The sequence below is a fragment of the Tauraco erythrolophus genome, chromosome 2, assembly GCF_009769465.1.
Source record: "Tauraco erythrolophus isolate bTauEry1 chromosome 2, bTauEry1.pri, whole genome shotgun sequence".
Lineage (NCBI taxonomy): Eukaryota > Metazoa > Chordata > Aves > Musophagiformes > Musophagidae > Tauraco > Tauraco erythrolophus.
This window is the reverse complement of record NC_141466.1, coordinates 87,831,180-87,849,299: the sequence shown is the minus strand read 5'-3', so window position 1 is coordinate 87,849,299 and position 18,120 is coordinate 87,831,180. Positions and strand designations below refer to the sequence as shown.

The window sequence follows — 18,120 nt, the reverse complement described above, 5'->3', positions numbered from 1 at the left end:
CTCTTCCAACCCTAACCATTCTATGATTCTATGAGTCTATGATTTTAGAAAGGAGAAAAAACAGCTGTCTTTGCCTTGTGTTTGAACATCTGTGGTTTGTGAAATCAAAGCAGTGAAGAAGTTATTCCTCCATTCTTTTTGTGCTCTGGATTGTGTACTTCTGTTGACTGAAACATACTTAAGACATTGTCTATACTTTCTTTTTTTTTTACAAGAGCGTTTCCTGTGTCCTGCTTAATTTCCTTTTTTGTATCTTATACCCCAGTGATAGGATAAGGTAAGCTGTTGAGGTTCAAGAAGGGAAATTTGTGTAGTTCTAAGTGTTCGCTTCTTGTCCAGCAATAAGCTGGAAGAATTCACTTTGAAAGACCTGAGACTAAAACTCTTTTGGCAGCAATACAAAATGTGCTTCCTTTTATGCGTTTTCTCCTGTGCCCCATCTGCTTCTCACACCCTGTGACCTTTGTGTTGCCTAACGTGTTGGCTTCTAACGCTCGGTGCTAGGCTAATCTTCCTTTGGATGGCTCTTTTGGCATACCATATATGCAGGACCATAGGCAAGTGTTTTGGCTGATCAAAACGTCAGCACCTACTCTTACTAGGTTGTAGAGCTAGTCCAGGACTAGTCTAGGTTGTCTGTATCCTGTCTTCTTTCTTTCCATGTGGCCTAACCTCCAATAACTTCAAAATAGTAACTGTTACTTGTGCTGCACCAGCGCTGCATTATGACGTCAGCATGAGGTCTCCTAACATGCAGACCATCTAGGGCATGTATGTTGTAAGTTTATTCAATGTATTGAATGTAGTCATCTTGACTAATCTGGTAACAATGCTGAGGACTGCATGATAACGAGTCGAATTTGTCCTCAAGATGTCAGGGAGTAGCAATGCAAGAAAAGCTAACACTGACATACCTCAGTTAGATGTCCCTTCCCAAGAGCTGCAGATCTCTTAAGAAATAATGCATTCTTATACTATACTGGATTTTAGTCGTCTTTAAACTTCCCTGGGGATGTGTAAGCAGAACGTTGAGAACCACTGCCTTATTTCTCCTGAACGTATTACTTAATTTCTAAACTCCTGAAATCTATAGTCAGAATTCTGGCTCGTTCTCTATCTTAAAATTTCTCTCTGATGCTTGGTGAGAGCAGCATGGCATTCATTTCCGTTGTGCACAATTCTCAACTTGTTTTCATGTTACTAGGTGTAACTGGGGTATGGAGCCAAACTGCATAATGGCTGCAAGGTCTCTTTGCGAACAGCTGTTCTGTGTTGGCAATCTGAACCAGGGAAACCATTTCTACGCTGAAATAATGGCCATGTACTCTGCATTTGTATGTTGTTTGCAGAATTCAGATTGAATGCTGGCAGTGGAGCATGCAAATATGTAATGCAATAAAGGGGCTATTGAACAAGAGACCAGCAGTAAATGATGTCTGGTTTGTATTTGTGACCTACAGTCTGGCAGTATCAATGTGGTAGGCAAGGGCTGGTTAGATTTCATATAACTGTCCTCTCACTGACTGCTGTATTTGCTATCTGTACTTTTAAATTGTCTCAACTTTTTCTCTTCTAGGGAAAACAAAATGAAGGAACTAGTGTCAAACAGTACAACCAACATATCTCAAGCCAGGAAAGCTGTGGAGCAATTAAAAATGGAAGCATACATGGATAGGATGAAGGTAAACTTAGACGTACTGTTGATATTTTGAATTCACTTACTATTTTGTGTTACAGCCTCCCTTTAATATTGCAGAAAGACTCGATCAGCTCTAAGAAGAAAATCTGTGTCAAGCTATAAAACAATATTCAGTTCTGTGAATTAGTTAGATACTAACTGCTTGGTTATAGTGAAGCTGTTTCCAAAGATTGGCTCCTAGTCTGCTTCTGCATGAGTGCTTTTTACATCTGTCGAAAGTGATATTTTGTGGAATATTCAAAATCAGCTGGCAGATGAACAGGTGCTCTTCTTTGTCTCCTATAGCTGAATGTTAGCGCAGCTCAGGTTTCTCAGTTCTTCTCCTTTAAGAACTGGAATAAGTCTTTAAGATATTGCAATGCTTTTGAATAATGATGAGACAAGCTGAATTGCTTTGCTTTGTTTTGTTTTAGCACAGATGTTATTACACAAAAAATATGTATGATTGCAATGTGTTCAGCTATGATTCTTCACCCTTGATAGCCTTGTCGTGTGTGAAGATTTGATTTTATCTTGCCTTTAGATTAAACAGGGGTCCTCAACATTTTTAACAAGAGAAGCCTGTGGATTCTTCTTCCCTGTCATTCTGCCTTCCACTAGGCTAAAATTTTGTTAATAAATGAAGCACCTAAAAACTAATAATGTCACAGAAAGTTTTAGGAAAGCAATGCTCATCTTTTTGCACGTGCTCTCTCTCTCTGCCTCTGAAAATATGGAATAGTTAGATGAAAAATCTAGCCTTTACAAGTAAGAAGAGTTTAGAGATGGAGACTAGAAAGAGGAATGCATTTAAATGATCAGTTTTTCTGCAACAACTGTAACTGAGTTATCACAAACTGTGATTGTTTGTAACTGGGGTTACAAACTCAGTAAGACAGTTTAGAAATGTTGTGCATTAAATTCTTCATGTAGTCTTAAACTCAGTCTGTTTGTCCATCCATCCTGTGTGCTGAAATGCTACATGTAGTCAGCATGGAGATAATAATATATAATTATGATTTTAAACTAGTGTCAGATCATGAACTCACTAATTAGAAAGATAGTATTTATAATTCAGAAATATTAGTGCAATTCACATGAGTAGTCAATCCTGCTTATATGAAAATAGAAATCCCAGTTGCTCTATTTTGTTGCAGTTTTAGCGATGTCTTGTAAGACCATTGAATTTGCAAAACTATAGTTTCTACCTTGTACGGTGTCTTGAAAAGTTCATCACAGGATAGATGCCTGTTCACAGGGACAAATATTTCCGTTTCCTTCAGTAAGGGAGGGTCTGCCTTCTCAGTGTTCAGTGGGGTTAGTCCCCTGATTCAGGTTGTATTGCAGCTGCACGAGCAACAGAAAGGACAAGAAGGAATGGGTGTGTGTGTGAGTGGCAGAGGAAAGGGTTGAAAAAACATGGCCCAGTTTATTGGAGTTTGAAATTGTCAGTACTTAGTAGGTTGTCTTAAACTTGCTTTTCTATAGTCAGTGGTCACTTTCACATACCACATCATTAGCCGAGTTATGCAGATAGCTTCATTAGTTAGATGTACAACATTCTTAATTACATATGTAAGAACGACATGGGTTATTTTTACAGTTAGTGTAATTAAAGAGAACACAGTTATTAGCAAGCGTGGCAGACCTTAAAAACAGCTTGAAAGTGCAATTATTTCACCTTTCAAAACAGCCTGGGACCAAAAAGACACCAAAGAAAATCTGATGAGTTTCAGTATTCTGACGGTTCCTATACTAACATAAACAAAATACCATTTGCAAAATGGTTATGTCTTGACCTCTAGAATTTCTTTGGACAAGTATATGAGGGATTGCGAGAAGAGGTTGGCTGGCTTTTTATTCCCTCAAGATCTTCAAATTTCCAGAATATTTAATTAAACACTGTTTTGCAAGTAGCTATAGCCAAGTGGTTATTCCCATAATGGACAAGACCTGCATTATTGACTAGGGAAATCAGAAGTTCCAGCTCATTTTTTCTACTACAGAGGCACTTTGTTTTCTGTGCACGGTAGCTGCCCAATTAAAATCTTGCAGTTAGAAGTATGTCGATAGTTTCCCATTCCCCACTGTGTCAGAGCAGCAAGCAGTGCAGCGTTTTGAGGTTCCACAAAGACAACTCGCTGTTGAGGTGTGAAAGAAACACAACAACTTAAAAGGGGAGGATAAAGTTATTGGTGTGTTGATGGGTAATTGGAAGGAGTATTACTGTGGTGGGTTTTTGTAAACCATAAGAATCCTGGAAGGATTGTGAATTGAACCTGCCTTACTTCCTCGCAGAAGGAATGGCTAGGTTTATAATTGAGAAGTAAGTAGGAAGTAGGAGGTGCAGATTCCAAGCTAGGAAACATCAAATGAAATCAGATGAATCTCATGACTAGTAGAATAATATGTCTTCCAAAGATGCTAGCGGTGAAGTTGAGAAAGCAAAGATAATATTGGTGCTTTATCACAGTTGTCCCCAAAATAAAGCACTATTTTATCTTCTCTTTGCAAGTAGAAAAGCAAAGAGGAGTGCTCTGACATTTAAGAATCTTAATGTATCAGTTATTATTCCATTTTCTTTTTTCTTAAGAAAGGAGAAAATATTCCTAACTGGTTCTGAATAGTGTTGGGAGATAAGCAGTGGGATTGCCAATAAGTGTGTGTGAATCTCTTTGTTTTAGATGTAAAGGATAAGCAGAGTGGGTGTCGTCGCAAGGATGGTAATTAGTCCCAATCCGTGACAAGACAGATGACATAGTAATTGCAGCATTTTGCCCTGTCATTGAAGCTTATAATTATTAGTGCAGCTAACAGGATTATGTTCTAACTTTGGGTGGTTTTGTCACCTCTGTTACTCTGAAATATAATGGTAAAATTCCACAGTCCTCCTGAGATGAATTCTTTAAAGCATCAGTGTTGAGTGTTTTGTTGTTGTGTTTGTTTTTTTTTTTTCCTTTTGGTAATTTGATGACCAGACACAGAATAAAAATAATTGTATAAAACATGAGATGAGTGTGATACCTATATAGTCCGTTGCCTCTATCTATGCACTTTAAAAGATTAAAAGTTAACTTCATATTAGAATATGAATTAGAATTAGAATTCATCAGTCAAACTGGAGTCTGATTTTTTTTCTTCAGCCACTGCTGCAGTGTATATGAATTACTTTGAATCTGCAGACCAAGCTGTATTACGTAGGAGAGCTGAGATGATAAATGTGTTAGCTTCATTTGAATGTTCAAATTACATGCATTTATTTTAATGCTTAATAAAAGCGATTCTGAAACTGTCCAGCATTATTCAGCTAGAAATAAACCTAAAGGTGAGTAAAAGCCATGATAAAGTGGCCTTCATTTAACTTTTTCCATGAGACAAACAGGATGATCAGCAGGTTATTTTGTATAGTAGCACAGCACAGTATTGGCCATTAGGCAACCTCTGCGTGCCACCTCTGCTGTAGGCTTAATGCAGCGCTCCATGCAGAGGTCTTCCGCCACTGTTGTTCTGAATAATAGCACCGAGCAGGAAATTTGCTGGAGGCAACACTGTATTTTGCTCTTTTTTTTTGGCCACGGTCCTGACTTTTCCAGCACTGCTCACAGCCACGAGAACCCATGTTTTCATTGCTCCTGGAATGGGATCAGCTAACTTAACTCCCTGTAGTGAGTGGTCATTATTCCACTATGCAAGCCTGAGCTACTCCACTTTTAGTGAAGAAATGGCCATAATTCACTTTTATAACTACTGTAATCCCGATGGGAGGATTTCTCCTCCCCAAACCTTTTATTTTTTTTTAAAGGATGAAAATACATGGCCTAGTACAGGTTAAGTTTGTGACAATGTGCTGAAATGTGATCATGTTCCTCATGTTCCTCAGTTCCTTCTTGCAGCTTTGTTTTCTTTTAAATTGTACTATGGTTTGTCTAAAAGCAAGTTAGTTTGTGATATAAATGCTGTGACATGAAAGGAAGTGTCTGCTCTGCTTCACAGCATTCCAACCAGCATTAGAGGACAAGTTAGATAACAAAAATTTGTGCTGTGTTTTTGCTAGTGAAAATCCTTTTTAATGTTATAGGATGTCAAAGCACAGTAATATGTAAAGAAACAGTTGGAAAATGTTATTACTGGGTTTATCCCTTCTAAGAATGATGATTGAAATTGTACTTCTTTTCCATCAAACTAAAGCAGTATACTCAGGCTGATGTTGCTTATCCATACATGGAACAAACAAGATAGTTATGGGAAGGTCAGTCTGTTGAAGTCCAGTGTTGATTCTCTGCTCCTGTAGGGTCAGTCTACTTAAAAAGATTGTTGTTTTCATGAATAAAGTAACTTATTCATTAGCTTAATAATTGAAGATGAAATGTGCTGGGCATCTTTAATAAACCCTCTCTCTGGGACCCAGAGAATTAGACTAGCTCCCCATTAGGTTTTACAGCAGTTTATGATGACATAGCACTGAAAATGCCATTGAGCTTTTTGTGGGCACCTGTGGCTCTGACTTTGACTTACTCTGTTTGAATGCAAGAGTTCAAGACCAGCTAATAAATTAATTAGAGCATAGAACTGCCTTAATTTGAGACACGCAGCTGAGTTTGAAGGACAATAGAAAAGTGAATATGTTAAATAATTATGAACGTACTGGTGATTGTCATTACTTGGAAACACTTCTCCAAAACGCTGCGGTGGTGCATTCCTCCTAAATTTACTGGAAACATACTAACCTCCTCTTCAGTGGATGCATTCTGTGCTAGTTTATATTTTGCTGAGGTACAGCGTAGGTACTGTAGGTAGACAATATATTTTCTGTCTTTTGATCCTTTTGGGACTTGATAGGAATTTTGTAGTCCATCTACATTGTGCCTTTCTTTGGAGAATCTGCTTTTTAAAAATTTGAAAGTAAATTTGGAATCCTATCATACTCCCAATTTTCATTTGAAGTTTTCTGTTTGTTCATTTCAGTTCTACCTCTGTATTCTAGACAGTGCCTTCTTCCCCTAAGCCTCATTCTTTTGTCATTACTTAGCAAATAGCTAATTGAAGTTACGTCTGAAAATAATTACAGCCCTTTCGTTGTACTTTGAAGTCTGTCATTTTCCACACATTTTTGTTTGAGCTGCTTCTCTTTTGAGAAGCACTGGTCTTTCTGAATATCTCTGCCGATTCGCTCAGTTTAGTGCTCAGCCTTCTGCTTTGCATTGGCCCAGCAATCTGGTGTTCAGTGCCTCTGCCCACTCTTTTGTCTTACGGGCCAATTCAAAGACAAACTCATTTTAAGTAGCCTGAACACCCTTGCTTCCTCTGCAAGGGGGACAGTCTATGCTGGGGTGCAAACCACCGGTACTTCATGGATTTAAGCATTCTACAAAGACATGTTTTAGAGGATGTTTAAAATACAAAAAGTCAGTTATTTTCTTCCAGAAGTTAATTTAAATTCATGTGAATCCAGATCTAACACCCATTGACTTCTTAGGTTTACACTGAAGCCTACTACAGGCTGGACTCATGCCAAAGCAAGCAGAGCATGGGGAAGCTAAAGCTAGCAGTGATGACACACCTGCTAGAAAAATAGCAGAAATCCGATTTGTTTTTCCTCTTCACTGTAGTTGTGCAAACATGCTGACCTCGGTGTTTGACTCAGGAGGAGCTGTCGTGGTGCTCAGAGAAGAGACTTCTTTGTAAAGACTTATTATCTCCCTTTCACAACTATCATAATATTGAAAACACAATAATTAAACAAAGCAAAGAGATACAGGTAGTTGTAAATATTTTGCTAACTAAGCAGAACAAAAATATTTCGTATATACATTCTAAATTCTTGAAAAAAATGAAAGAGTCACGGTGGCCTAATGTCACCAATATTCTTATGGCATAAAGCTGCAAAGGTTACAAGGTTTCGGCTACAGCTGAAATGGTTTAATCTTTTCTTTTTCATTTCATGCAAAATATTTTGCATGCCAACACAGTTACATTTCCGTAGGACTTTTCAGTAAGCATAAACCAGTGTTTTGAATTTGGAGACTTCAGAATTGTTCATTTTAGAAGTATAAAAATATTAAGATAAAAAATATTAAGGTAATGCTCAAGTTCAATGATATGAATAAAGTACTACTTATAATAACTTACTAAGCAGAAGATATTAGTCTGACTTCATTGAAAAGAGCTTAAATGAGAGCTATGACACATGATGATCAAGTTTTGCTCCTGATTTATTATTTCTTTTTAATCCCATAATCATGTGCCTGAAGAACTATATGTTTGTTTTGCATCCAGAGGAGCAAAAGGTAGAGAGTTTGTGGAAAACCTTACAACCAATGACTGGGAATAAGAGCTGAAGCAGGCAGCCTCTACAGAAACACGCGCTTCAAGAAGAAACCTACTGCTTATGGGCCGTTAGCATACACATATTTTAATGAGTATCTGCTCCTGACCTTCCTTGGGATGGAAAGGAACAGCTGAACACGAATCATATAAATTGATACCATCTCATGTCACTCTGTTAGCTAAAATGTACGTAAGGATTACTAGGCCTTGTAAGAGCAAATTCAGAGTTGTGGTCTCTAGTCATTTAAAGGATGAACCAATCTACTCCCATTTTATGATAGCCTCCATTATCGTATGTTATATGAAGAATATTTTATGCAATGCAGATTGGTTCAGAATTAAGTGTTACTGTAGCTCTCTCTTTTCTTCTATTAGGTATCCAAGGCTGCAGCGGATTTATTGGCATATTGTGATGCTCATATTGGAGAAGATCCCCTTATTATTCCAGTGCCTGCATCTGAAAATCCCTTTAGGGAGAAGAAACTCTTTTGTACTATCCTTTGAGTCAGTTTTCAATTAAAAATCTCTTCTGCTAAAATTTGGTATCAGTGTTGCATGCTTTCAGTTTTAGTGTTTTTTTTTCTTCAGAGATCAATACTTAGCCTGTAACTACAATATTTTTAGAAAGTAGTGCGTTTTCTGGTAAAAAAAATAAATAAAATAAAAATTCAAGATAATTCTTCTCTTTCAGACCAATGTACAAGTTTAATTTCAGTTCCTAATAAAGATTCTTTTGGTCTTAAAGTATTGAGTACAGTATCAAATTGTAGATATCTTTGCCAGCCATAGATTTTTCTGAGACCTAAATGAGTCATACCAATTCTTGAAGCTATTTTTAACATTCTTATTTTCTCTGGAAGGTGAATTTAATTCATTTGCCTTTACAAATTTAGATCTAGAAAGAGTAGTGTGACCTTTCCTCAAGTAGCACTATTTGGGAAAAATTTCCAGTGATTTATGATGTTTGGAATGATCAGTCTTATGCAGTAAGTGGTGTTTAGAAGTATATTTTGTGAAGACTGTAATAAGCTTGACTACAAAACCAATCTTAGTAAAGCAGCATTGTAACTACAAGCAAAATCAAGATGTATAGCTACACACCAGGACTGCATCAATAAAACTGTAGAAAAACATGACTGCATGTATCTTATTTTGAATTATAATGATTTAAATTATTTTAGAAAGTAAACTGAACTCTAATATATCAGCCGTTCCCAATGGTCTTGGTGGAGGGTGTAAATCTGCCCTGATCAGTACACGGCAGAGGGGGATTACATTTTCTAAGCAGCTTCTCTACGTCCTTTTGCACATGAGAGGGAGACTTATGGGGATGGAGAGTAATGGTAAATGAAAGTTGTTCTAGAATATGCTGCAAGACCACCGTGCCATTGATAGACATTAAGTTTGTGTATTTTGTAGCCAGAGATTAGTCATGAGATAGCTTATCAGCAAGTAATTTGTGGACGTTCTGGGAGGTTTTTTGTTTTAATGTTGTTTAGACTGCAGTGAGGGGAAAAGAATGTGATATGGAATGTGACTGATCTGTATTCTTCAATAAGTAAAATTAAGCTCATTCAAGGCATCTGATGGAGACAACTGTTACATTATAGACTTTTTAAAAAAAACTTCTCTTTAAAATAACAAAAAACAATACAATAATAAAAAAAAACCCACCAATAATAATAATAAAAAATTTAAAAAATAACAAAACCCAAAAAAGTGAAAGCTCCTCTCTGGTCTGATATATAGGAGAGATCCCTCACTGCAGTACTTTATATGTACAGTGTGTCTGTATACTGGAAATGTCACTCCCTGGAAACGCCTGTGAAGTCAGCCCTGCGCGTAAGGCAGGAGATGATTTTGTTGGAGAACTGGACTAGTTTGACTGAGTCGAGGCTCCGAAGAGCCACTCATAATGGAGCTCGCTTCCTCCGCGCAGACTTGTGTTCCGTGAGCATCTTAAGTACCTGCAAGGCAAAGACCAGCTGAGGAACTGAGGGCCTTGGAATATACTTAAATGCTGAATTTGGTGCTGACAAAGGGCAATTTAGTGAATGAAGCTGTTTGCGTTTAGTCCAAAGTGCACGTACCTGCTCCAGCTTATTTTTGGCAGTTTCCATCAATGTTTGTTGTCCTGTTTTGTACCAGGGAAATACAAGATGTCTGCATCATACGGGTTTTATTTTCTTTGCCGATCAACTTGGATAATGTGCTGTGCCCAACTGGCATTCAGTTACCAGTCTGGTCACGTGAGGCAGATGGCTTTTTAACTGTGGTTCTGCTGCTGGCCAGCTCGTTCACCACCTCTGGCTAACACAGAACCTCCATGTTAATTTACTTCTTGTAATATTATTGTAAAAAACTAATACTCCTTCTAGCCTTTTGGAATGGCTTTCATTTAAAGGTTTGGTTTGTAATTTGCCAGGTGAAGACATCAGTAGTCTAGTAGGCAGAGAGCTGCTTCACAGTACCTACTCTGAAAAACATTCAGATGTCTTGAACAGGTCTTGTCTTGGCTAGGTTCATCCTTGGTTCCTATTTCAAAGTTCTCAGCTTAAGATTCCCATTCCTAACTTTTAACAAGAGTATTTTTTAATGCATGGTGTGTTAAGCTTTATTTTGAAAGGTAGTGGAATAGACTCAGCTAACTGAGTAGCTATTTTATTGACAGTGAAATAAAAATGGCTTTCTGAAAATATTTGTTAAAAAGGAGCAGCAAAATGCTTATTAAGGTTCTTTAGGGAATCCTTCCTCCACTGTACATGATTTACATGCTCTGATCACCATGGCAACATTTTCATTTGTCCTTCTGCATGTATGATTTTAACTGGAACAGCAAGGGAGGGGAACATAGGGCATACAGCTTTATTCTCAAAGGCTTTGTAACAACTGCATTTGTGGCTCATCATTAACATTCCCATCTGAAATAACAGAATTGCCACAGCTTATTACAGTATTGCAAACAGCTTGCTTTCTGTTTCCAATTAGTATTAGCGTCTGAGGTCCTGAAATTGAAACATTTCACAGTAGTTTTGAGCATTGCTAGTTACAAGAGCTGCATTTACAAAAATTTGGTAGTATTATTCAGAAGAGGGGAATGTCATTGTGTTGGACCTGAAGTTTTTCTCCAAAATTTTTCTTCAAGTAGTTATGAACATGTTAGACTTCTTATGTTTTTAATAGCTGGTTCCCATGTTTATGATTTTTTCATCAGTTCATAACTTTGATTAGGTAAAAAATTTTGTATCTATTAAGATGATTTCGTGCTTCTAATTTTAAAAAAGGAAACACATGGAGTACTGTAAATTTTGTGTTTATTTTAGCAGATGTCCATAATGTATCTGAAGAGGTTAAACTATATAAGCATAACTCCTTACTGGAAAACGGGACAGCTTTCTCTAGTGTCACTGGGCCTTATTTACCGTTTCCTTGAATGAATATATACTGCTGCCAAATTACTAATTTGAAGGGAAAGTGGGGAAGCACACCTGGAAGATCAGCAGTTCAAAATAATTGTAACAGCTTTGGGTCACATGAGAATATATGCCCTTATTCAAAAACACCATCAAAATACTGACTCTCGGAAGAGAATGGTGTCATCGTGGTTTTTTATACCAGCTTGATCCACGAATCAACATTTAAAAGAATGTCTTTTCCTCCAATCCCTCCGCACCATAAAAAATCTTTGTCATTATTATATGCTTTGCTGCTTTGACCTTTGTGGTGGTGTAGATAATCTGCTATTGATAGTTGAGTTTCATGCTCAAACATCTTGCCTCAAACTCTACACGAAAAATGTCTGAAAGTTCTTGGACGTTTTTCTAAAAATAAATAGATATTATATTATGAAGTATAGCACGATAAATTGCCATCCAAAATACGGCTTTGTCTCACAGTAAGGTATCCTGTATGCTGAAGCAATGAGTTTTTATTTTTATCAAACTCTCTGATTTGATTCCCACTAACTTCAAGGAGAACAAGACCAGGCCTGTTGCCATCCTAGTGTTGTACTCTCCTCTCTCCCAGGTTTATTTTGTATGCCGTTAAGCTTGTCACTTCGTATTTCAGGCCCAGAAAATAATGCTTGCTTGCTGCTACCAGTGTGAGTTGGGGCTGTCATCTCATGGAAAGAGAACTTTGGAATAGAAGTTGGATGCAAGGAGTTTTCGACATATTATTAGCAATCCTTTCTTCGTATCCTAGTGCTTGCTGCTCTGATGAAATGAAATGAAACTTCCCAGTGGTGGATTAATGTTAAATTATAATGTAGCACTTGCAGGGCTGGCTGGTTTGCATTTCTCATACTAATCTCCTTGGTTTACCTTGAATTTAAAATGTTACCATTTTGATACTGAAAAATATTTCCCTTCTTTTTATTATGTACCAAATTCCCCTTCTTTGCTTCCTACACCATGTATTAAATTAGTAGCAGGGCAGTTGCCTGGTGCTAACAGGCAAGATTTTCAAGCTAGCCTCCACAAAACTATGGTCAAAGGAGGGGAAAAAGTGGAGGGAAGTTTAAATTAAGCTATTCTAGATCACATCATAGATTAAAATAAATAAAAATTTTGCTGTCAGTGATGCAAAGGTAAACACAGGAGGTGTTGCCAAATGATTTGGAAGGACATTATAACAAAGCATTTTTGCAGTGACTTGCAATAGGATCAGCTCCAGCAAAAGGAAAGAACACTTGTAAGAAAAGCAGTCTGTAAAGGTGCGTATTAAAGCCTGGAATTTTAATATAGCAGTCATTTTTCCAGTTGGATTTCTGATATCAAAGGAGTAACAAAAGATGTACTTTGGGAGGACCTGATTATATAGTTTTTCCTCTCTCTTCATTGTATAGGGCTAAAAATTCTCCTAGAAAATGCCATAATTATGGCTCTCCTTTGGGTCTGCATCAGAATCTGGATTTGTTTTGTCAAGGAGGCTAAAGAAACTTGAGAGGAGTGGTTCCTAAGAAATAGAGGTTTCTTGTACTGAAAGCTAATAATACTTAAAGTCATTAGACTGACTTGAATAGCACTGTAATGTGTGAAAAATAGTCGACAAAATTACCAGACTAAGTACTATATAAAATGTTACAGGCACCTGCATATTTAATCTTTAGGGAGAATGATATCTGAAATAAATATTTGTATCTAATTGAATTCAGCGTTATAGCACTATTAAATTAAGTACAGCCATAAATGCCAGAACTGGTATGGGAACAACTTTTCTGTCTGTTAGAGAAAGATGTACGTCTGAGTTTGTCAAGTACATTTACACCACTCACACTTGTGAACAAACAAAACGAGCAGCTTTACCCTAAAACAAGGTCTTTTCTTTCCCAAGTTCCTATTACAAGTAGAAATTGCACAGGATCGTCTGTTACTGCCACCTACTGATAAAGTGATGAAGAGCCGACTGAAACAGGAAAAAATATCAACGTGAGGTAGAAATGACCTCAAAGGGGGATTTTAAATGAATACACCTACTCTAAGAAATGGAGAGTCAGCACGTCTGTTTGCCTGGTCTGCGCTGTGTAAGGCATCGGCTTGTCACTGTGGTACTGCTGGGCGGTGGTTCAACCTCACGCTTCCATTCCAAGCTTCTCAGTTTAGGAGAAGACAAAAGTCAAATGCACGATTTGGTTAAATAGGTCAGGTCTCTAGCTAAAAAAACCACTTAAAAAGTTGTGGAGATCTTTGTATGTATCAGTTGGAGTTGCTGCGTACTCCCTTCTTGAATTTCATTTTCCGGTTTCACGTGTAACTCGGACGCCTGTTCCTCGTTGCCACTGTGCCACCAGTTACACTTTTGCCTTTTGCTCCCTTGAGCAGGTGATGTGACCGCAAACGGCAGTAAGGCCTGGCTCTAGGGCTGAGCGAGCCCCCAGCGCTGCTAAAAATCTTGCCTTCGTCTTTGCAGAGTTGTGCAACAGCTTTCACGCAACTGACAGCTGCGCTATTCCTTCACACTCAAACTTTGCTCCTGGCTGCTGGCGTTCTTTCCAATTACTGGAGTCCAGGCCGAATACTTCCTTATATGCCACAGCATAAATATACAGCCAGAACAGAGCTTAGGCCACTGCTTACACTTAGAATGGCATTTTACAGAAAATGCCCTGGGCATGGCTTAAGGATGCGTTTCAAAAGACCACCTGTTCCACAAAATCCATTTGTTGTGTAGTCTCTCACTACCGTATCCTGCTGTGCCTTTGAACTTTAGCCCTTTACTTGAGCCCTTCATTCTTTCTATATCGTGCTCTAAAGAGATGCACAATTTTTTCCAGTGAAAGGAAGGAATGAGCCAAACTTTATAGAAAAGAACCATTGTGACTTTTAAAAAAACCTTTCAAGTAGCGGTTACTTTAAAGATCTTTACGGAGTAACAGCCTCTGTCTGGCAAGTGTGGATCACATGACTTTTGGCTGTAAAATTATCCTTAGCTTTCTTGTTGCAAAGACTGTTTGCTACCATGGTTCTTGGTCTGAGAGGTTTCTCCCTGGAAAGCACGCCAGCTTTTATCCTACTCATCAGAACACAACACACAGATTTCCAATATATATATCTGCAGTGCTGATATGAATATGTTAGTCATAGCCTTAAAAGATCAAGTGAAAAAACTTCAGATGCTAAGAGCCTCATGAAAAAATACCTCAACAGAAACTTTGAGAATATAAAGAATGTTATAGATAATAGCTTCTCTGAGATCTTTTCTTCTTTCTCAGACAGCACGTGAATGTTTTGTTCTGGGAGTTTGCTTCAGAATCTGGAAAATAACTATAGAGAGCAACTATGAAATACCAATTCATGAGAAATTAGAAGGCTGTAAAAAGTGATTATATTTCTTCACAGTTCTGCCCATACCAGCCAAACAAATAACTTGCAATAAAGGTAGGAACACATTTGAGGATATTTAAACAGAATCTGAATAAATGCATTAAAATACATTAAAAGTCCATTAAAGAAGCTAAGTTAAGCACTCGTTTAAGAAATGTCAGAGTTAAATTTGCTTATGCATCTTCCATTTGCCTCTCTCATTTGTATGCGCCGCTATGCCAGATTGCCATTGCAGGAATTCCCACAAGGCACAGTATAGGCAACACTCAGTTAATGAGCAGTTACTCGATACTATTTTGGTGTCTTTATTCATTGTGTAGCCCCAGGCCTGATTTACTCACAAATTCTGCTTTCAATGTAGAACTATTCCCTGATGAGCTTCTCTGTGGTACTCGTCACGGATTGCTTCGTAAAGTATCTCCACAGTATCCTGGAGGAATGCAAGGGTGGAACTATTCCCATCATACAGTGGGAAGCTGAGGTAAAGCCTGAAAAGAACGGATGAGATTGTCAGTACCTGCCTCTTCAGAGTAGTTAGCTCTTTCAACGTCTCAAACAACGTTCCCATTTGCTTATGCTTCAGCTATGAATCCTCAGCTCTACAAATTGAAGTGACTTTTGCAAGTCAAACACGCAGAAACTAAGGGAAAAAAGCCATTTGAAATGTTTAGTTTCATGATTTTGCTGGTATTGCACAGAGGCAATGACAGAACCCAGTTCTCCCAAGCAGCAACGACCCTTAACTTTGTGACACTATCTCATGGTCCCACCTCATTCACCTTACATCTTCTGCAACAGATGAAGCAGTGATCTGGTGTGTTCTTCAGCAGAGCACGTCCATCCTAAAGCAGGGTAAGAATCGTGAGGGGAAAATACCAACAAGTCATGTAATTTTTTTTTTAAATGAAATACAGCCTGCATATTACCTATCCAATGATAGATAACAATGAAATGATAAATAATATGTGGCCAATCTCCTTTGTAATCCTCCCAACAGCTTGACTCATCAGGCATATGATTAAAAAGTGTATTTGCTGTTGTAGGTCTCAGCAGGACTTCCTATAAACCTTATTCTCTTCCGTACCCACATCCTGAAGTCTTTGTGCAACTTGTTAGAAATAGCTGTATGCTAGCTGCTAACCCCACCAGCTGGCTGCTGCCTGATTATTGGATATTTGGTGTTGTTCCACATCTCTGCAAGACATTCCCCTGTTCACTCTCTGAGAAGTGCCGGCCAAGATTTAGCTGCTACCGTACAGGCAGTTTTGAGTCCATTTATATTTCTGATTGTCTTGAACATGACAAGGAGTCAACTAAGACTGTGAAATTTATAATTGCTGTATTGGTATGTTTGGATAACTGTGATGTCCTGCAAGCCAATTTTGTATGGTAGTTATGAACTCCTGTGCTGATTAGGCTGATTAAAAAAGGTCCAACTGAACAACACCTTCTTTCCAGAAGATGACAAGGATATTGTAATTTACCCCTCTCTAGAATAAGGCATGGTAACTTGGTCATCCACTAGGATGCTCAAGTGACCACTTTGTGAGAGGACATGAAAATTGAAGCTCCACCTTTCTGTAAAGAAAAGTGAGTTGAGGAAAGTTGAATTGTCTTTGTCTGAATACAATGTCAGAGCTGTTTTGGTTGCTAGGTTCTTGCAATGCCAGTGAAAGGAAGACCCTACAGAAGCTTCTTGGACCTCAGAGAAGTCAGTCTAACTGCGGATTCTGCCACAAATCAGAGCCATGTTAAAACTTCTGCACAGAAAACATGAGGGAAGAAGAGCAAGTTACACACTGTTCTGCTGACCTAATTCAGTAAAACTTTAAGCCACTGCTCCAAACAGACATGAGGATGCAAAAACTTCATTTAAAAGAAAGGATCAGCAAAATAATACACAAATAATTTTAGACAAAAGAAGGACATTTTTTTTTCCTTAATGTTCTTAGTTAAATTCCTTAACTGGAAGTTAATTTGGAAAAATTGACTGGAAAAATTATGGAGAAGATTATACTGGGTACTATTGAAAGGCATTTAAAGAATGATGCAACCATCAGGCACTGTCAACATGGGTTCACAAAGGATAAGCCCTGTTTAATTGATTTGATATCCTTCAATGATAGGGTCATCCACAGTGGATGTAGTTTTTCTGGATTTTATTAAGGCTTTTGATACTGTCCCTCACAGCATCCTTCTGGACAAGTTGTCCAACTGTGGGATGAGCAGGTTCAAGGTGCATTAGGTGAAGAACTGGCTGAAGGGCAGAGCTCAAAGGGTTGTAGTGAATGAGGCTACATCTCGCTGGTAACTGGTCACCAGTGCTGTTCCTCAGAGTTCAGTTCTAAGGCCAGTCCTGATCAATATACTTATCAACAATAAGGATGCAGGAGTTGAATGCACCATTAATAAGTCTGATGATATCAAACTGAGAGGTGCTGTTGACAGGAGGCCTTGCAGAGGGATCTAGATATATTGGAGCATTGGGCTGCGATTAATGGGATGAAATTTGATGAGGAAATGCCAGATTCTGCATGTAGGACAGAGTAATGCCAGGCATAAGTATAAATTGGGAGAGGAGTGGCTGGAGAGCAGCCCTGCAGAAAGGGATGTGGGGGTGCTGGTGGCCTGTGAGTCAGCAGTGTGCCCTGGCAGCCAAGAGGGCAAACTGTGTCCTGGGGTGCATCAAATGCGGCCTAACCAGCTGGTCAAAAGACGTGATTATCTCAGTGTATTCACTGTTGGTGCAGCCTCACCCTGAGTACTGTGTGCAGTTCTGGGCCCTAAATTTAAGAAGGATGTGATGGTCCTTGAGAGGAGGGCAATAAATCTGGTGAAAGGGCTGGAAGGCATGTCCTGTGAGGAGTGGCTAAGGACTTTGGGCTTGTCTAGTTGGAGAAAAGGAGGCTGAGGGGCGGTCTCATTGCTCTCTACAGCTTCCTGAGGAGAAGTGGAGAGGGAGGTGCTGATCCCTTCTCCCTGGTATCCAGTGATAGGTTTCATGGGAATGGTTCAAAGCTGCACCAGGGGAGCTTTAGACTGGACATGAGGAAGCATTTCTTTACCGAGAGGGTGGTCAAACACTGGAACAGACTTCCTGGAGAGGTGGTCGATGCCACAAGCCTGTTGGTGTTTAAGAGGCATTTGTGCAATGCCCCTAATAGCATGCTTTAACTTTTGGTTAGCCCTGAATTGGTCAGGCAGTTGGACTAGATGATTGTTATAGGTCTCTTCCAACTGAAATAGTCTATTCTATTCTATTCTATTCTATTCTATTCTATTCTATTCTAT

The 18,120-nt window shown here is 38.5% G+C and overlaps 1 protein-coding gene across 1 annotated transcript; it reads left to right on the top strand.

Moving 5' to 3' along the window:
* Positions 1-1,586: 1,586 nt before the first annotated feature.
* Positions 1,587-8,509, top strand: GNG4 (G protein subunit gamma 4). Its single transcript, XM_009986020.1, has 2 exons — positions 1,587-1,682; positions 8,381-8,509. The coding sequence occupies exons 1-2, from the start codon at positions 1,587-1,589 to the stop codon at positions 8,507-8,509; spliced, it is 225 nt and encodes a 74-aa protein (XP_009984322.1).
* The last annotated feature ends 9,611 nt before the right edge of the window (positions 8,510-18,120 follow it).

What these genes read in the sequence shown, in the direction of transcription:
- GNG4 (XM_009986020.1), top strand. Translation starts at nt 1,587, where the DNA reads ATGAAGGAACTAGTGTCAAACAGTACAACCAACATATCTCAAGCCAGG. An exon ending in CATACATGGATAGGATGAAG is followed by an intron (nt 1,683 to 8,380) that starts GTAAACTTAGAC and finishes TTCTTCTATTAG; the next exon opens with GTATCCAAGGCTGCAGCGGA.